The following is a 21215-nucleotide window of genomic DNA, read 5'->3' as shown; positions in this document are numbered from 1 at the left end:
GCAAAAAAAGAAGGAACTACATTTACTCAAACTAGTAAGAAATGGGTTTCTCTACGCTCAAGTGATACCCGGATACCTGCACCGAAGGCGTTCATCAAACCTGCGGCTCTCACTCACCACCCGGATCCACAAGCAAAAAGAGCCTGGGGGGACCTCCTTGCACTCTGTCCCCACTGAGCAGTTACTCTCTGCGGCAAACCAAGGCATGAAGTCGAACTAGATCCAGTTTTTGGATGTGATGCTAACAGAACTTCTTGCACTGAAAATTCTGATGATGTACACTCTGCCCATAAAGCCTAACGTAAATGCTGCAAGAGATACTGCTGAGAACTAACTAATTCAAAGTATGTAAGGGACTTAACTGGTCCAGATTTTATCCTCAAATCAAGAAGAAAAAAAAGCTATGAAGAAAATGAAGCAAAAAATTGAAACTAGGAGCGTGTCGAGGGAGAGAGAGTTGATTCTAAACAGGGAGGCTAGGAGAACTTCCTTCAGAGGAAGGGGCCATGCTGGCCTCTGGGGCCGAGATTAGTCCACCTAGGGGAACAGCACAGCAAACGCCCTGGGGCGCAGGGAGCAGACATGGGTATAGCGGGGAGGTGGGAGCCGATGGGAGGTTTGGAGGAGAGGAGGGGCAGGATGGGACTGTACTTTCACACAGGGTTCTGAAAGTATCTAAATAACACACAAACATAATCCAAACACAAGCAAATAAATGCAGGTCAATCTTGCTTTTGTTAAAAAAGCGTACCACACCTGAGCCCCCTCTGGCCACCTCGAGATGTTTCTGTGCTGTTAAAGTTTAACTAACTAACTGCATTTCTTTCAAAGTACAATTCCATTTGCCACTTGAAAATGAAAATTTTCAAATTCAGTTTCAACGTTGGGGTATTTAAAGTATTGTCTATTTATATAACAAAGACCAACTACTGGAATCTTTCTCATCATTTTAAAAACGTCCTACCTGAGTCCCCATTTGCTGCTTCCCTGGCTTCTCTCCTAATTTCAATGTACCTCTTCTTTCTTTCCATAGGAACCTATTAGGCAAAAACAGACAATTTAAGATTTCTTAGAATCGTGGTCACATATTTCCTATTTTAGTAGCAATCTGGCAAAAATCACAAATATTAACTTTTAAGCAAAAACTTTAACCAAACTTAAAAGCACTGAAAACCCCCTACAAAGACAGGCGGGCGCCCTTCAGGAAGGCCCCCCACCCCAGCCGGGTGCCAGGAGCTGGTGCCCCCCTCGGGCTCTGGGACCCACGTGGGCTGCACCCCTCCAGCCACAGGCCTGGGGACCCACCGTCTGCACTTATGAGCCTCAGCTCCCTGGACTGCACAGTCATAACAGGTCACAGTACCTCACGGCTGCGGCGGAGTTCACAAGTAATGCACGGTTAAGTGTCTGAAGGCTTAACGGACGTGTGTGTTTATTATTTCATGTCTTTAGTTCTTTGAACACAGGCCTAGAAATAACTTGCCAGTCTTGTTCCAAAAGGGCTCAAGGCGGGAAGCAAGCACTGGCCTGAACCTGTGAGCCACCAGGCAGATTACGAGGGGCGGAGGCCAGAACACCAGCCCGCCCCCCAGGCCCCGCTCGCTCTGCCCACCCTCCCGCCCACCGGGCTGTGAAAGGCTGCTGCCCCCCAGCCTCTGCTGAGCTCGACTGAGCCTGAGCTTGGCTCCTTTGCCAGAGCATCTTCCCCGCAAGACGTCTGCTCCCGGCGCCCGAGATGTGCCGACCCTCCCACCAGGGCCCCTAGGGCCTAACCCTGTATCGGGGTGGATCTCAACATCACTGACCAGAGGAACTTCAGAAAACAACTTCAGGGATGTGTCCTAAGAGCTCCTTTCAGTGGCATTTTCTCTCCTTTACAAGTTGAGGGAAAACCTGAGTCATGACCAATTTTTTGTAGTTGCCTGAGATTGTATCTCCGGTCAAACTGTAAGAAGCTGCCAGTGTTTACAGTGTACAGCAGACTTGAGTACTGGGCAGTTAATGTTCAGCGCAATGTGTGTGTTTCTCTATAAGCATTTGCTAAGTGTTCGTAGCCTGGAAACACCACGAAAACTTTCACTCACCTCCACTTCTATGGGAAACGTGTAGCAGCGCTTCAGGTCTATCAGATTTTCAAAAATGAGCAAGTTCTGTGAATGCAAAGCCCCACATGAAGATGCCTGAGTGCCAGGTGGTGATGCCGGGCGCTGACGCCACCCCGGGGTCCCGCCCTCCGCGTCCGCATGCAGGGCTGGAGGAGCACACCCACCGCGGCTCGGGCAGCGCAGACCCCGGGCAGCCCGGCCGGCAGTCGGGAGGGGCCTACCTTCTCCGGCTTCTCACTGAACAGGAAGCCCTGGTAAAACTTGAGCTCGGTGAAGACACAGCGGATGGCGGCGATGGCGCAGTTGTAGGCGGCACAGTGGTACAGCCGCCTGCGCTCCAGCAGCTGGGCCTCCCCCGCCATGTTCTCCGTGAAGGCGTCATGGCACAGCCTGCGGGCAGCCGGGCGAGTGTCAGTCCATCCAGGGGGGTGAGCCGGCCCCACGGGCGCCCACACCCACACCTACCGGGGCTGCAACAAGCCGGGTGGGCAGTGGCCCAGCCTGAGGGGCAGGAAGGGCTCTACCAGGCGGGGCCTGAACTGACCCTGGGGAAGCAGCATACGGGCACTGTGAGGGCATGGAGGGGTGGCAGCGGCGGAGGCAGGGGTGGCTGCCACACCCAGGAGCCCGGTCTCGCCCTGCCAGCTGCGGCCAGCCACCGTGAGCACGTGAGCACGGTGTGCACGTGAGCACGGTGCAGTCAGAACACGGCCACCCCACATCTACGCTGCTGCCAGCTGCTCCACAGGGCCCAGGAAGCCGGAGCAGTTACTGCCCAGCCCTCGAGGGGAGAAGCCTGCCGGCCCCTGCTACTAGGACGCGGTCCCTCTGAAGGGCTTCAGGCTGGGAAACAAAACAATCAGGTTCCTGTAACATATGGACGGTCACTCTGGCAGCAGGGCTGAGAGCGGCAGGCCTCGGGGTGGGGAGACTTATTACGCAGGAGGCCACTGAGGCGCTTCACCAGCAACCCCAGTGCCACACGAGCCACTGGTTCCAGGAGCCCCGCGGACATAATCCACCAGCTCTGGGGCCGGCAGGGTGTGTGCAGAGGTTGAAGAGATTCAGAAGGAAAAATAACACGACCCCCAAGACGCTCATGGTGACAACGTCATCCACTGAGGAGGACATGAGAGGAGAGGGTTGGAGGAGCTGAAGGTGAGCCTGCAGAGACCTGGCACACCGGTGCCCGACACTCAGAGGAGCCTCACCAGAAGGCCGGCTTCGGAGGAAATGGATCTGACTACTTTGTGCGTTACGAAACGTCTGCTTAGAAGTATGTGACACTCCTTTAATTTTGAATGACAGAAAAAATAAAATACACTAAATCCCTCCTTACTGTGAATCATACCACTAGAAACATATCAAGCTGTTGAGGGAGAAAAGACAGTAGGAAAAAACAGTAAAAGAAAAAGCTTTACTCTGCATAGAAGATGTGTCTAGGATAGAACGTTACCCAATAACATGCTGAATTAACGTCCACCTAAGTAGTCTGTACATAGGAAAACTATAAAAATTCGTTTAAACATTTATTCACATCATATACATGCGTAAAAATATACGCATCACAGATATTAACAAATTAAATACAATCCGAAATTAAGTAAACCCTTACTTGATGAGGGTCTTTGTAAGCTCATTTCCTTCTGGGACACGCGAGCCGTGGAACACCTGATTAATTTTAGATTCCTTGGAGTGAACATCACCTTTCGGAAGACGAGAGTACATCACATCGAGCAGCTTATAGTAGCCCATCTTCTTGGTGATTTGAGTATCAAAGGAAGATTCATTCAGCTAAGAAAAGATAACATGAAAAGTATTTTACTGACTAAATGAAATTTAATACTCAACGCCCTTTACATTGAAAATAATTTTAACAAAGATGTTAAACCACTTCAACAAGAGGTAGCCCAAGAGCTAAAACGTGGATGTAAGTGTTGATGTGTTCTACTTAGTGTGGCAGCAAGTACTGACTTCATCTCAGTGAAACTCATTTGGGACTTCTGGCCTCCAAAGCTGTGAGAGGATAAACTTGTGCTCTAGGCCACCAAGCTTATGGTGATTTATTACGGCAGGTTAAGGAAACTAATACACATTTTGGTACCAAGAGCTGGAGCTCTACTGCAACAAATGAAAAAAATACGTTAAGTGGCTTTGGAATTGAGCAGAGGGTAGAGGTAGAAAAAATTTTTGCCATGCATGACAGAAAAGGCCTAGCTTGCCCTGTAGAGACCACTGTTAGGAAATATCGACATTAAAGGCACTGCTGGCGAGGACTCAGAAGGAAGTGAACAGAAAGCCAATGTTGTCTTAGGGAATGCCCGTCACCATAAACATATTTTTATTAGAAATATGGACATTAAAGTAGTTGCTGGTGAGGTCTCAAAAGGAAATAAGTACCAGATTTTTGGAAACTGGAGGACAGAGGATCCTTGTTAGGCGGCTAACAAGAAAACTTAGCTGAACAGTGTTCTGAAGTGCAGAAAGCAGAACTTGCAGGCTGTGCACTTGAATACTGAGCTGAGAGGATTTCCAAGTAAATTTGCTGGAGGTACTGCCTGGCTTCTCCTTTGCCGCTTATAATAGAATGTGAGGTGTGAGAAATTACTTGAGACAAAAACAGTCAAGCAAAAAGAACCAGAACTTGATGACCTGGGAAGTTCTCAGCCCGTGCAGACTGCAGAAGACGCTAGCGTCAGGAGACTGGCTGCTGGGAAAGCATGCTTCGGCGAGAAGCCTGAGGGCATGGCTGAAGAAACGAAGCCTGTGGCTCACGGCTGCGCTCGGCCACCTCACAGAAGCCACGCACAGGGAAGGGACTCTCCTATCTCACAGAGGGAATCTCCAGAATAAGCATGAAAGAGACAGAAGGTTTCTGAGAATGTTACACCAGATGAACTGAAAGGGACAGAGACAAAATGAAATGGAAAAAAGGATGTTGTACTCCCCAAATTCTACAGGCAACAGACAGACAAAGCTACTCAGCCGCAAACACCTGCTAACCTTCAAGAAAAAAGAAGAATGACTCCAAGGATGGAGTCTCTGCCCAGAAGGCAGAGCACCAGGCCACAGAGCATTATTCCCAGGTCTTGAAACCTAATGGATTTGCCCAGCCGGATTTTAAACTTGCTTTGGAAAACAGACTCCTTCCTTCCATTTCTCCTATTTGGAACAGGAATGTCTATAATTACCTTCCTATGCCTGTCCCACCACTGTGTTTTGGAAGCAAATAATCTGTTTTCTAGTTTCACAGGTTCAAAAATGGAGAGAGGTTGGCCCCAAGATGGATCACACCCAAAACCTACCCATATCTGGTTTATATGATTTAGATGATGAGATTTGGGACTTTGTGCTAATAATATTTAGATGAGGTTTTGGACTTATAAGTTGATGTTGTAATGGGTTTAGACTGTGTCAGGCTGAATAAAGCCCCAAAAAGATACCCACATTCCAATGCCTCAGACCTGTGACTGTTACCTTGTACAACAGAAGGGATGAGACAGGTGAAATGAAGCAAAGGATTCTGAGAAGATTATCCAAGTGGGCCCGAAATGCAATCATATTTACAGGCAGGAGGCAGAGAGAGACTAGACAGAACTGCGGAAGCTGGAAGCACCTAAATGTCCATCGACAGAGGAGTGGATAGAGAAGCTGAAGCTGTGGTGCACAGATACGATGGAGTACTACTCAGCCATGAAAAGAATGAAATAATGCCATTTGCAGCAACACGGATGGACCCAGACATAATCATACTAAGTGAAGTCAGACAAAGACAAACACCATATGTATCACTTATATGTGGAATCTAAAGTATGACACAAATGAACTTAGTTACAAATCAGAAACAGACTCACAGGCACAGAGAACAGACTGGTGGTTACCAAGGGGGAGGGGAGGCGGAGCGGATAAATTGGGAGTTTGGGATTAGCAGATACAAACCACTACACATACAACAGATAAACAACAAGGACCTACTGTATAGCACAGGAAACATTCAGTACCTTGCAATAAACCATAATGGAAAAGAATTTGAAAAAGAACAGACACATGTACATGTATAACTGAAACACTTTGGTGTGCACCTGAAACTAACACAACACTGTAAGTCAACTACACTTCAATAAAAGAAGAAAAATGGCAGACTGTTTAAAACAGAAGAGGAGGACGACGAAGCCAAGTGACCTGAGAAGCACGGGAAGGGGCACCGTGGCCACGAGCCAAGGGGTGCTGGTGCCTCTGGAGGCTGTTGGCAGGGTGAGCAGTCTCCTCCCCAGAGCCTCCAGAGCAAGTGCAGCCCCAGGAAACGGTTTCTGATTTCTGGTCTCCAGAGAAGATACAGATTTTCTGATTTCTATTTCTATTCAGGTTCTGATTTCTATTTCTCCAGAGAAAATAAAGGCCTGTGGCTCTAAGCCACATCTGTGGTCCCCTGTGACAGCAGCCTGAGGAAACTAACGCAGACACCACGTGCCTGCAGGCTGAGACCAGGACATGGAGGCGACGCTCCCTGAGCTGCAGACGCCCTTGACTGAACACATGGCAGTTTCTAACGACACTGACCATGGAGACCTGTCAACTCTTATTAACATTCAATTTAATAACAGACTACGATACCTTTACAAATCTGGACTTCAACACATCAATGGCATCCACCACAATGCTGCTAAAGAAGTCTCTCAAAGCACTCAAGTCACAGTGCCACAACAGAGTGAGGAGAACGCGGTCCACAGTCGCTTGGCGGGTGACGCTGGGAAGGAGGTCATCCCTCCTGAACATCCCGTACACACTATCCAGAAGCCCTAACTGCGTTGCACATGAACTCCTAAGAAAAAGAGAAAATTACATGCACATTCAGGCTTGCAACAAATATTTCATGACGGCCTACTACATTCCAAGCAAAGTGAACGCCAATGACTATGAATCAGAAAAATACCTTTAAAGATCATATGTATAAAAACCAGGAAATACAAGAAGCATTTATACATAGGTCATGTTATTTTACTCATCCCCAGAAATCCTCATGCCTATTTAGACATTAGGAAAAAGAATTTTTTTCATTTACTTTCAATATGGTCTTTCTGGAAGGCTTTGGAAGAGACTCAGCCTCGACACCATCATGTATCCCAGAACCTGAAACTCATGAATCCTGATCAGACAATTCCAGCCTCTTCCTCAGTAATGAACCACCATTCCTACTTGCCAGGCAGAGAGAATTCAGCTGGCCCTTTGTTTTCTCATCTGGGTAACACGGTATATGAATGATCACCTATACAATTCCGTCTATACATCTATTAATTAAGAATAGCGTTAGCTTCCCCGCCTATAAAAATAAGAGGTTAGGACTGAATGATCATTAAAATCCTTTCCAGTTCTAAAATCTCGATGCTCAGAAGTTAGCTATGACCCAGAGCAAAAATACTGGATTTGAACGTCATTCAGTCACAAAAATTTGAGGTTGCAGGACACCCCTAGATCTACATGGGCTCTGCAATATTCATCTGGACATTGTCCTAGATTTCAATTCTCTCAAGGAGCATCCTGCTTTGAGCACAGTGGAGATGCACAGCCCTTACACAGAAACCTAAAGGAAAGAGGAGGAAAAGGAAAAGAGCATAAATGGGCCAACAGATGGGTTTACTGAAAAATAAATGCAAATGAGCATTAAATATATGAATATATGTTCCATTTTACTCATAATAAAAGAAATACAAATTAGAGCAACACTGAGAAATCCTTTCTCCCCTATTAACGCTGGAAAAAATCCAAATGTTTGACAATATACTCTATTGGCAAGACTGTGATGAAACATACTTTCATCCACTGCTGGAAGGAATGCAAATAATACAGCCTCCAAAAGGGGATGTGGGGATATCTAGCAAAGTCACAAATGCATTTACCTTTTCACTCACATTTACAAATCCACTCCAGAGCTACACTGGCAAAATACAACATGACATGTGCACAGGGCTGTTCGCTATGCCATTATTCTCATCAGCAAAAGACTGACCAAAAGCCCATCAGTAGGGGCTGCTTCAAAATACTTGGTACTTCCACACAGTGAATAATTACACAGTTGTTTAAAAAAAAAAAAGGAAAGCAGAAGATCTCTACGTGCTGATTTAGCATGATCTGCAGAAAACATGAAGTAGAAAGAAAGGTGAAAGGGCAGAAGACGATAGGAGAGGGAAGCAAGGCTCCTGAATGTAGCGCATTACGTACTTCTAACGTTCGAATCACGTATGTATTTTACATATTCAATAAGAAAATTAAGTCAAAAAAAAAACACAAAAACTTCTAAGATCTGAAAATGAATTAAAGCATACCTAATGAATTGGTATAATAACTGCACATTGAAAAACACTTTCAAGTGATTCTGGAACACAAAATTTGACTGTATATCCTCAGAGAATATATTCTAAGTAAATTATAAATAAAATTTAAAATGTTAACTTCTTCCAGCTATGATTATTCTTAGTAGTAATACTGGTAGTGTTAGTTTTGAAAATATTTTATGTGTATTATAGGATAAAGCAATTAAATACTGGTGAAATGTTATTAAAAACAACACTGAACAGAAAATAATTAAAATCTACAATGTAAGGGAAAAATAATAAAAGTAATAAAAAACCCATAACGTTAAGATTGAAAGGAAAGTATCAGGATATTTTTCTTTTCCTTAAAACAAACAAAACTATTCCTCAGTACAGCACTAACCAGTAGTAGTGCTATAACCCAGTAGCACTAAGTTCGCCGAGGACCCAGCCTGTGGTCTCTAGGTGCCGTTTCACGGGGCTCTCTAGAGAAACAGCTTGACTCTGGGTCAAGGTGAGCCTGCGGTGATCTGCTGAGCCAGAAGACATGTATAAGACATCAGAGATTAAGGAAGGCTGCCCAAGAACCTAGGAGCCGGCCGCCATGGACTCCCACTGCCACAGATGGGAACAGTGTGAACATAAAAAAGAATAACAACTGCCACTGATTGAAATTTACTTGTTTTGTTTTTAAAAGTTCTAAAACTGAAAAATATTAACTAATTTTCACAGAGACAACTGTAGCATTGGAGTAAGTTTTAGAACTGGGATGTGGAAAATCCTCCAATTTTGTCTCTCTTTTTCAAAATTGTTTTGGCTGTTAAGGGGTATTTTGCATTTCCATATAAATATTAGGAACTGCCAGTCAATTCCTGTACCCGAAAAATGAGGCTTGCTGGAATCTGGATATGGAGTGCATTAAACCTAGCAATTTGAATAGAACTGCCATGTTAACAATATTGCATCTTCCAACTCATGAGCATGGACTATCTCTCCATTTACTTAGATCTTTAATTTTTTAATTTCCTTCAGCAATAGGTTGTAATTTTTGCTGTACAAGTCTTGTGCTTCTTGTGTTAAGTTTATTCCCAAGTGTTTTATTCTTTTTGGTGCCATTATGAATGGTATTACATTTGTAATTATAGTGTCAAACGTTCTCTGTTCATAAACAGAACTACCACTGACATTAGAATACTATGTATTCTGAATCCGACAAATTTTCTACGATTGTTTATTGGTTCGAACAGTTTCTTGTAGATCTTTAGGATTCTCTGCCTTGTGCCATCTGTGAGTAGAAACAGTTATACTTCTTTCTTTCCAAGTTGACTGCCTTTTATTTCTTTTGCTTGCCTGACTGCAATGGCTAGAACCTCCAGGACTATGTTGGATAGAAAAGAACAGACGTCCTCGCCTTGTTCCCAACTTTGGAGGAAAATTCAGCCTTTCACTATTAACTATTTTGTTGGCTACTGGTTTTTCATAGATGATCTTTTGCAAGTTTTATCATCGATGAGTAAATGAGCACTGGATTTTGTCAAAACTTTATCTGCATCTACTGAAATAATGCACTCATCGTTTTCAAGAACAGAGATGATAATCTCCCACAGAAATAAAACACATATGGTTCCTGGAATCCCAGACGAGGAATGACTCACTTTCTGGCTATCTTCCTGAAAGTGGATTGAAATAACTCTTCCATAACATGCTGTTGCTCCCGACAAAGAATTTCTGTCATCAGCTCCAACAACACGGGACTCTGCGATAACTCCAATGCATCCAGAAGCTAGAGAAGAAACACACACCAATAATAATGACGATGATGATGATAATAATTGCATTGGATTTGTTTTTTGACAGTTCAAATAAAAAGGGAAAGCAAATTATAACAATTTCACAAAGATTAACAAATGCTAATATATGTCATTTTTGCAGCTATGGAATGCCTGGCATATAACAATGTTCGTTAAATATTTGAGTTTTGATTCTCTCAAAGTTTTGCAGATATTCTTCCTCCAACCGTGTTTGGGGCCCTCTCTTCACCTCCACAAGGCCTCTCCTCGGCTCTGGGCCCTCTGGGGGCGGCAGCGTGCGCCCTTCACACCACCCTCACTGCACAGCACACACACTCCAGGCTGTGGGTCCCGTGTTCTCATCTCACCTCCCATCTTCCATCTCCATGTCCTTTTGCTCTACTCTCTAGGAGACAGCTGCAATCTTATCTTCCATTTGGTGAAGGTTTTTAAATTTTTCTTTTGTGTATTTAATTTCCAAGAGCGCTTTCTTGTTCTAGTTCATGCACTTGATATACTGTCTCTCCTCTCTGAAGCTGCTCTGAACAGTCTCTTCGACGTTCTTATCTCGACTTGTTGCCTCTGCTCCCTCTGAGTTCCTTTCTCCTGTTGGTTTACACCTTTCTTAGACTGGAATCTTTCTTCAAAGGTGCCGCGACTGTCTGCACTTGCATTTACGTTAAGGGAAAGTACTAAAGATCTACCCAGAACCTTTGTGGACGTGACAACCATCTGCTGGCAGATTGCTGGGGAGCAGGAAACTCAGATGGTACCAGCATGATGGCGCAGAAAGAACACACCATTCGACAGAGAAATGAGGAGGTTACCACGTCAACCAGGCCACCAGATGCGAGGTCGCTCACAAGGGGACGTGCACGACACCTGCCTCCAGGTGTGGGGTTGTTGCCAGAAGGGTTAGCCTGAATCTCACAGCCAAGCTTGAAGCCTAACTTCCAGTTTAGAGGAAACACAGAGGGTGAGGAAAGCCAAAACGCACCTCAAGGGAGCAATCAGACAAACAGGACAGCATCCGAGAGACGCGCTCGGGCTACTTCCAAAACCCAGTGTCGCAGAGAAATAAAAGGGATGGGGGTGAAGCAGTCCTGGATTTAAAGACACCAGAGACATGACATTCGAGCCAATCGTTAATTAGATCCTGGTTTGAAAAATCCAGCCAAACACAGGGACATCTGGAGAAACGTGACCGTGGACGAAACAGCACAGGGTCTGAGAGCAGCGAGAATTTTCTTGGGCCTGGTATCAGCGTGGTGCCTGCCTCTCAGGAACTGCTGCTGAAACATTCAGGAGTGAAGCACCAGGATGTCTGCAGCTAACTCGCAAGCGTTTCAGTCAGAACACACACGCACACACAGACAAAGCAAACAGGACAAAAAGTTAACTGCTGAATACAAGAGGCGGTTATATGGATGCTTGTTGACTATTCTTCCAACTTCTCTGTATGTTGGAAAGAAAAAAGTCACATCAGGGTAGGGAGGAGAGAACCCATGTGGATGGGTGGTTTGTAAACAGCCTTTCCGTGTGGCTGCGTGGCTTCTGTACAGGATGGTGACTGGGTCCCACAGACCAGAGACCCAGGAATGAGCTGGAAACCTTTTAAGGCTAGACTCAGAATCACAAGCATCACTTCCACTGCATTATTTTCTTGTTACTAGTGAGTCCTTAAGGACAACCCATATGCAACAGGAGAAAAATCAGACTACGTTGCTCAAAATGTATGACGTCTCTTTTTTCCCCATGTGACGGAAAGTCACACCATAAAAACATGTGGACGGGATACACTGGTGCAGACATCCTTGGAGAGTATGTGTATCTCTACCCTGGCACTTATTACAGTGTGTTTTAATCATCGTTTCTTCCTTACTTTACTATAAGCTCCTTGAAAACAAGACAGTATCTTTATTATTGTTGAGTCCATCACGAGTATGGGCGACCACCACCTACCCTCTCTCCAATGGTGATTCTCTCGTTTTCCCTACTGGCTGGCCCCTGAGTTTTAGCTGAGTATACTGCTGCCCAAAATAAGAACATTCACAGTCTCACTCGCTTGTATGCGGCAAGTGGGTTATCAGCAGAATTAATACGTGCAAGGTCTGGATTAAGCCCTTAAAGGAAAGGGATGCTCTCTCCTGCCCTCTCCTCCCTCCTGTTGGCTAGAACGGACAAGATAGGAGCTGGATCAGCCAACCTGGACAAGGTAGATGCTACGTGTGGGGGACAACAGAAAAGAAGAAGGTAAAGGAGACGGGGTCCCTGTAGAGGATCTAGAACTGTACAGGAGGGAGAGAACCTAGCTTCTTGGCTAAGCCCCCGGTGTTTCGGGAACTTACGCTGTATATTAACTAAGTGATACCCACTAGATATTTCTCAAATGACCACTAGTCAACTAAACTTCAGAAACTGCACCATAGGTGATATTCTATTTCTTAGCTCTCTTCGGTATTATTCTTCAAAGCTTATACATTACACATAAAATATTTCACAATTTTTAAATGGGAGAAAAATTAGCCCCAAAGGATTCAGGTACACATCGGCCCCCACAGACAAGCTTTCAAAATGAGTTAAAATGAATCCTTCGAGTTAGAACACTCTCTGACTCTGAATATTTCACTAACTTCTTTTCACCAAGAAATGTTAACAGGAAACAAGCAGTGCTTAATTTTAGTTGCAACTACTAAAAACTAACCTTTTTCATACAGTCCGCGTAGTTATTGTATCGCAGAGTCCCCGGGGGAAACTCTTCAGACTTCATAGGGAAATTAGAAACAATGAACTTCCCGAGAACGTGCTTCAGCTCCTGCAGATGGCCTCCAGTGAGACTGGTGAAGAATGGGAGCAGAATCACAGCCTGGCCCTGCAGAGCGAGCGCAACATGAGACTGGCTTAGGGATTCCACACAACGAGTGCAACGACTGCTTTCTAAAGACTGCGCCAAGAAAGCACCACACGTGTGCACTCCGGGCCCACTTCAGGACACCTCCTCGGCAGCGTCAAACCCACCAGCAAGACGCGGCCTGGCCCTCGGCTTCCACTCTCGGGCTCGCGGGCTGAGGCAGGGCTGTCCCGTGTGAGCACAGGACAGGGCAGCCTGACTCTGCGTGTGGATCTCCTCTGCAAACGCAGCCTCTACTAGAAGCGCGCTGCCTGAGTTCTGTGAGAAAAGACTATTGTGAATACCCTACGGGGCGACTGCGGAACTCAGGGCTTCAGAGCACTCGGTGTGCTTCCTTCCTCCCTTGGGTAGCAGGTCAGTTCCCAGACCTCCTCATGTTGAGAAATGTGAAACCTGACTAATCACATACAGCAGAAAATTCCAAAGAAATACCCTCATGATCCACTACAAAGATGGTTTTCAGGAAGGCCACACTTTACTGGAGTGTAAAATCTAATTACTACAGGACTTTAAAATTACAAAATCTGTTAAGTTCTTGACCCTAAAAGTAAGAGAGATATTTTCTGTTATTAATTAACAGAAAGATGACTGAGGGCCACAGAAGCTGGTGACAGGTACCCGGGCGTCACTGTGCTGGTCTCTCTGCTTCTGAATATGTCTGAAATTTTCCATAATAAGAAAACAGAAAATATCACAAATACACAAAAATACAGAACAGGAAAAAAAATGGGGAACATAATCTGAAAAACATCTTTTCAACCACTTACCTTTAAATGTAGACCCAAATTCGGATCAGCAAGTAGACTAACATACGTTGTAAAAACTTCTGGGAATGCGCTGTGATTTGTATTAAAAGATACAGATGAATCAATCTAAAGGAGGGAAAATGAAAACACATTTCTACATTATGCCTCTAATTTCCTTTAATACATTTTTCCGTTTTTAAATTTCAGAAATGACCTATACATTTGTTCTTGGGCGTCAACAGCATTTCAACAATTCCTGTTCTGAAATATTTTAAAACTATCTGCTAAGACAATGCACGTAAAGCTACACTGAGAAGATAAAGAATAAGAAATGAAAATGAGAATAAAAGATAATTACGTAAAATAATGGAAAAGTATAAAATATAAAGTAATCAGCAATTGTCCAAGTTATTTTTTATTTGTCAAACCAATGAGCTTTTCAAGAAGCCTCCACCGAACTTTTAAAGACATAAGCGACAGACGCAGCTACATTTTCAAGGTCTCTCAGAATACCTGCAGAATTTTTGCCAGCAAGGTCAGCACGGCCATTTTGCTGTCCGGGGCAGCATCCCTGGCCCACCACGGGCCGCAGCTCCTCCAGCTCTGCAGGATGGCACCCACCAGTTCCAGGCCTTGGTGCTTCTGACTGGCTCGGTCCCGGAAGCTCTGATCCAACAGGCCATTCAGAACGGCGCTCACCTGAGACAGCGCGGGGTGAAGCAAGAACTCTTACCATCAAGGCTGACAGACACGCAACAGAATTTACTGTCATTTTTCAAAGCTATTCTTGGAAAATGAAGATGCTATTCCTAGAACAGCTGTTTACTTCACAACTCCTCATATCTGAAAACAGCACTTTAACATGTAAATTTTCCCACAAAGGCATACGGTGGTCCCCTTTATGAAATAATGCTTAAACTGCTATCTGTTGTTTTCTTGGTCGGGGCCATTCTCCATGGCAGGGGAAATCAGCTCTCTCTGGTCACTATCACCACCAGATGCACTCATACATGCACACACACACAGGCACGCACACAGGGACATACACACGCTTAGAAACAGCACACACACACATGCACACACGGAAACGCACAGAGTGAAACACACACATGCACACGCACACAGGGACACATGGACACGGGCACGCAAGGGCACAGGGAGGTACATGCACATCTCCTGTCCTACTGCCTTCCCAACAGTGATCTCCTAAATTCGGTTAGATTAATTCAATATTCCTGCTGTTGTGACAGGTAGCTCCGCTCACAGATGATCCGAGCTGAGTACTAGCACACATTTCCTTCCTCACATAACATTTTGATCTCCCTGAAGTGAGTACCTGACGCTTGAACAACTCGGGTTTGAACTGCGTGGGTGCACTTAACGTGGAAACGCACACTACGGCGCCGCGCGGTCTACAGGAGGGGGATCCGTGGACACGAGGGCCGACTGTACAGACAGTTGTACGTGGACGTTCGTCTGGCAGAGGGACAGCACCCCAGCTCCCCCACCCCTTAGCTGTTCTCAACGTGACTGTCACTGTTGTCATCAAACTCTCCCAAATTCACTACGTCTCCTCTAGACGTGCAAACGCATCAGGGAGGCTGTGAGCCATCTCTGGGGCACCACCTCGGGAGGGTCAGGGACACCAGTCCGGGTCTTGAGTGGAGGTCACCACCCCCCGCCCCCAGGAGACTCGTCGGCAAACTTCCCAGACCCCACGCCCTCCTTTTTCCCAGCTTCTGCTCCATCTCAGTGGAGAACTTCCCCCGGCAGCTTCCCAGCAGGAGGAGCACAGGACACAGACCCCCATGGGGACCTGGCACACCTGAAACACCTGCACTCGGCTCTCACTCATAATCGTTAATCCTTCCCACTCAGGTGAGAAGTACTCTTTCCAAAACTGTGCACGAAATCTGGCTCACTGTCTCCCAGGCTGCACTCTGCTGTTGCAAAGACAACCGTCATCCAGGTTCCTGATACTTTTGAAAGACCTTTGGGTTTTTTCTCTTGTAGAAACTTTTCAGCATCTTCTCTCCTGGGGAACCCCCAAGGTTTCAAATTTTCAAGAAGTGTGCTCCGTGTGGAGCTGTTTCCATACAATGCACTGGACATTCAATGGCCTTTTCCATCTGGAACTCAGAATGGTCATTCCTGAAACGTTATCCATGAAGCCTCTACTTGGCTCGTCCTCTGTCAGGGGTGGAGGCCATGGAGCTGGACCCTGTAGATAGATTCCAAGTTTCCTCATCGCTTCTCCATTTTCTGATTTGTAACCTTACTCTACTCTCCTTGAGAGTTCCTGAATTTTATCTTCCAAATCCACTTCATCCTTAATTTGTGATGTGTATGTTTAATTCACAAATTTTCTTTCTTGTTCTCTGATATTCCTTCTCAATAGCGATTCTTGTTTCACGGATACAGTGCCTTCTCTCACCTCTGAAGTTTCTTTCTTTGTACACCCCATCTCACTGAATAATCTCTGTTTCAGGTGCCTTTTCCCTGCCCGTCCTTTCAGAAGCCCTTTCCTGAATAATCTCTGTTTCAAGTGCCTTTTCCCTGCCTGTCCTTTCAGAAGCCCTTTCCTGAATAATCTCTGTTTCAAGTGCCTTTTCCCTGCCTGTCCTTTCAGAAGCCCTTTCCTGGAGCGCCTGGTGCTTCACAGTGGTCGGTACCCACTGAGGAACGGACAGAAGCGTGAGCAGCGGGCAGGGCTCACCAGCAGCGAGGACACTGGAAGTAGATCTAGTTGGGCTGGGATAACGGTATCTTGATTTTCTCTTAGGCTTTTCAGCACAGTCTGAAATCCTGCCTGAGGGTGTATCTAGCTGACTGTGTTCTGAGAGCCAAATTGAAGAAAATGGCCTAACGCCTCAAGGTTCAGAACTTGGACAGGCTTTCACTTAATTCCCCAGAAGGTATCCTTACATCACAAAGGATCATAAAAAGACCACTAGGAACAATTATACACCAACAAACTGGACAACCTGGAAGAAACAAATAAATTCCTAGAAACAAACAACCTACCAAGACTGAATCATGGAGAAATAATCTGAACAGACCAATTACTAGCAAGGAGATTGAATCAGTAATCAAAACATCCCAACAAACAAAAGTCCAGAATCAGATGGCTTCAATAGCAAATTCTACCAAACAATCAAAGAAGAACTAACACCTTCTCAAATTCTGCCAAAGAAGTGGGCGGGGAGGGGGGCACGGAGGAAGCACTTTCAAACTCATTTTACATGGCCAGCGTCACCCTGACACCAACACCAGACGAGGACACCTCAAGAAAAGAAAATTACAGGGAAATATCCCTGAGGAACACAGATGCAAATATCCTCAACAGAGTGTAAGCAACGCAAATTCCGCAGCACATTAGAAGGGCCACACACCATGATCAAGCGGGGTTTACCCCAGGTACGCAAGGATGGTCCAGTGTCTGCAAATCAATCAAGGTGACACACCACAGTAACAAAACAGAGGTTAAAAATCATCGGATCATCTCAACAGATGCAGAAAAGCATTTGACAAAACTCAACGTCCATTCATGATAAAAACTCTCAACAAACAGGTACAGAGGGAATGTACCTCAGCATAATAAAGGCCATATATGACAAGTCCACAGCTAACATCATACTCAACAGTGGAAAGCTGTAAGCGTTTCCCCTAAGATCAGGAAAAAGACTAGGATGCCCACTCTCGCCACTTTCATTCAACACAATTTCAACATAATATTGGAAGTTCTAGTCATAGCAGTCAGACAAGAAAAAGAAATAAAAGGTATCCTTTCACTCAGAAAAAGCAGAACAGTCTCTATCTGGAGATGATAGGATATATAGAAAACCCTCAAGACTACCAAAAAACTGTTAAAACTAAGCTAAAAATGTAGTGAAGATACAGTATACAAAATCAATATACAATTATAACATTCTACATAACAGTATGAATACATAATAGTTCTCAAAAAGATTTGAGAACATAAATAAATGTTTGGATAAATTGAGAGACAGACTATAGACAACGGGGCTGAATTTTTTTAGAGGCCACCTTGGTTTCAATATGCTCTACACACATTGTACCGCCACTCAAAATCCCTGTGTGCTGTGGAGAGGGCTGCAGGAAACTTGGCAAAACGATTCTAAATTTCACTTTAAAGAAAATGTGTAAGTATAGCTTGAAGAATTCTGAAAAACAAAAATACTAAGAAGGAACACTGCCTTACCAGATGTTAAAGTGTATTTTAAAATTGCTGAAATTAAAACAACGTGGTACTGGCTGAAAAACAGATAGGTAAGTAACAAATTAAACAACCTCCGACCTAAATTTGTATAGAGATTCGGATCTGAAAAAGTTAGAAACTTGAATTAATGAGGAAAATATCCATTTGTGAATGAATGTTTGTCCAATATATATCTATTTAGGAAAAAATATTTCTACAGTGCTGTTTGCATTACTTCCATTTGTTTAAAAAAGAAATTATAAAAGTAACAGAAGAAAACATGGGCAGATAGATTTTAGGGATAGTATTGGGATGGAGAAAGCCTTTCTAAGTATGACATGAAAAACAGATCAACTGAAAAGAAGACTGGTATCTTCTTTAACTATAAAAAACCAAATACTTCTGTACAGAATAAACACTCCAACTGAGAAAGACAAATGGTCAGTAGGAAAAAGGACTTTCTGCATACATGACAGACAGAGGTCTGCTACACTTAGTATACAAAAATTTTACAAATTAATAAGAAAATACAGGGCTCCCCTGGTGGCGCAGTGGTTGAGAGTCCGCCTGCCAATGCAGGCAACGCGGGTTCGTGCCCTGGTCCGGGAGGATCCCGCATGCCGCGGAGTGGACCTGTGAGCCATGGCCGCTGAGCCTGCGTGTCCGGAGCCTGTGCTCCGCAACGGGAGAGGCCACAACAGTGAGAGGCCCGCGCACCGCAAAAAAAAAAAAAAGAAAGAAAATACAACCCAAGAGAAAAATGGCAAAACACAAAACTACGGCATACACCAGAAACACGCTGGCTGCTCAAAAAAAATCAGTGTGAAACCAAGATCAGAAGAATTGAGGAACTAACGTTAAACTTGGGGATAAAAGTACAAAGTGGGATTCTCACCACTGGAGTAGTACAGTGCTTTTGCTATGGTTCAAAGCATTTCAAACTTCACTACGTTGCTTAAAGAAATACCTGGGTTGTATACTGTGATTCTAATCTTCACTAAAGATGTTTCTTTAGAAAAAAGGTATCTTTACCCTCAACTATGCCCAGGGTCCCCCAGACAAGAGGGTCTGCGCCTCCAGCCTCCTGCACCTCGCAAGGACAGGGAGAGCCCACGGGAGCCGGCTAACAGTCACCCGATTCCCCCACTGCTCCAGGCCGCCTGCACACCAAGGCCTCACTGCAGCCTTCTCGGACTCTGAAGTCTGTTACTGCTTGTCCTTTTGCTTTCTAGCTTCCAAAATGTTGTCACTCTTGTCTTTTCTCCTTTTCTGTATCCTTTAAGACTGTGTTTTCAAAAAAACAAACCACACTGTAGAGGGATCTAGGGAGGAGGTGGCGATAAATGAGTATGGTTTCTTCCCCATAAGTCTGAAGAGCTTACAAGCTCGAAATGCTGTATTTCCTGAGTGTTGTGGGTCTACTGCAATTTTATTTCAAACTTCTAAAAATACAAATTTCTAGTGCAATCTACAAAATCTTCCCCTACAAGAGACAACTAGCACTGCTTGGAATAAAAGCTTATTAACTCAGCAGGAAATTATGCCTCTCCCTGAGAATGATCATTCCAACAGTTAATTTTTGATTGTCTACCGACCAAGTTAAATTTCAAAATTTTGTGTTTAGCAAACAAATCAACTATATATTAAATATTGATCTGGAATTCCTTGGCGCAGTGGTTAAGAATCCGCCAGCCAATGCAGGGGACACAGGTTCGAGCCCTAGTCCAGGAAGATCCCACACACCGCGGAACAACTAAGCCCACGTGCCACAACTACTCAGCCTGTGCTCTAGAGCCTGCGCGCCACAACTACTGGAGCCCACGCACCACAACTACTGAAGCCCGCGGGCCTAGAGCCCGTGCTCTGCAACAAGAGAGGCCACCGCAATGAGAAGCCCGCGCACCGCTACAAAGAGTAGCCCCCGCTCACCACAACTAGAGAAAGCCCGCACACAGCAATGAAGACCCAACACAGCCATAAATAAATAAATAAATGTATTAAAAAAATATATTGATCTGCACAGGTTCAATCTGAGGGGGCAAAGGGACTACAGCAGGAACACGTGGGAAATGAGGACTCAGCCTCGAGACCATGGAAGCCATGAACAGGGAGGACTGCGGCACATCAGGACCAGCCGCGGCCGGTGGGAATGAAAAGGCAGGCCGGCCTTTCCAGGGATGGAACCCGTACCCCCCTGCATTTGAATGCGAAGTCTTAACCACTGGACCAGCAGGGAAGTCCCTCACTTTGTTTTACTGATGTATTATTTCAGGCATACAGCAACCCTTTTATAAGCATTACTAAAGAAAATATACTGTATTAAAAGGAAAAATCCATTACCATTTTGGGATTATCCACAGACGATTTCATGAGCTCCAATACAGCAACATCTAGATTTTTCAACAGTTCAGTGTTGATTGTTTCTGAGAACAAGCTGTAGAAATACTGTCCGTGAGAGAAGCTGATGATGTTCCTCTGGGACCCTCCTGAGGATGGCATGGACACCACCGCCGTGTCCAGGAGAAGACCCACCAGGTGCTCACACTGCAAAGAGGAAAGAGAAGGGCTGTGGCACACGACTCCCCGGGCGGCTGTGAGCTCTGACAGCAGAGAACAGAGTCAGCAGGGGCCTGGTCCTGGGAGGCCTGGGTTGGTCTAACTGCAGGCGTTCAACATGGCTCCACTTTCCAGGTCTTACTTTGGGCGAGAACTCTCTCCCTGACCCACGTGTCTCCCAGTGCTCCACAGAATCTCGTGGCTGTGGCTTTGAGGGGAGAGTCTAGGAAGGCTGAGGACTGTTTGCACTCAGTGGACAAAGGGGCACGAGAAGGGGAGGTGGGTGCACTGCGGAACCACAGCTAGAGAGACTGTGAGGCCAGCCCTGCACAGCTCAGAAGGCCCTGAGCACTTTGTGGGGTGTCTGGAATGCTCCTCCAGGGCCTCTCCCACATCAGCCTCTGAAGAGTTGCCCAGGATGGAGGAAGCAGAGGCCACTGTGTCAACACAGGTCGGCTTTGCAGTCACAAATTGCTCTCTGCCTGAAGGCCTTTTGGAAATAAACTGGGATAGACAAAACTTCAGCTTAAGAAGGTCATTCTACTCCTTTTATATTAAAAATAAAAAAAAACTTTTA

General features: G+C 45.2%; 1 protein-coding gene across 7 annotated transcripts in view; it reads right to left on the bottom strand.

Moving 5' to 3' along the window:
- PRKDC (protein kinase, DNA-activated, catalytic subunit) overlaps positions 1-21215 on the bottom strand; it is a 150435-nt gene that overhangs the window by 63272 nt on the left and 65948 nt on the right. For all 7 annotated transcript variants that reach the window (XM_027128148.1, XM_027128149.1, XM_027128143.1 and 4 more), the window contains 10 exons: positions 20423-20626; positions 14377-14562; positions 13885-13989; positions 12911-13078; positions 10072-10199; positions 6720-6927; positions 3721-3899; positions 2327-2495; positions 2085-2150; positions 965-1037 (listed from right to left, as the gene is read on the bottom strand). In XM_027128148.1, coding sequence (XP_026983949.1) covers positions 965-1037; positions 2085-2150; positions 2327-2495; positions 3721-3899; positions 6720-6927; positions 10072-10199; positions 12911-13078; positions 13885-13989; positions 14377-14562; positions 20423-20626 — 1486 coding nt within the window. The remainder of the gene's footprint in view (positions 1-964; positions 1038-2084; positions 2151-2326; positions 2496-3720; positions 3900-6719; positions 6928-10071; positions 10200-12910; positions 13079-13884; positions 13990-14376; positions 14563-20422; positions 20627-21215) is intronic.

The sequence above is a fragment of the Aethalodelphis obliquidens genome, unplaced genomic scaffold, assembly GCF_003676395.1.
Source record: "Aethalodelphis obliquidens isolate GAN/ISIS:26980383/991018 unplaced genomic scaffold, ASM367639v1 scaffold33, whole genome shotgun sequence".
Lineage (NCBI taxonomy): Eukaryota > Metazoa > Chordata > Mammalia > Artiodactyla > Delphinidae > Aethalodelphis > Aethalodelphis obliquidens.
Note: the sequence above shows the minus strand (reverse complement) of the source record. Positions and strands in the feature narration are given on the sequence as shown.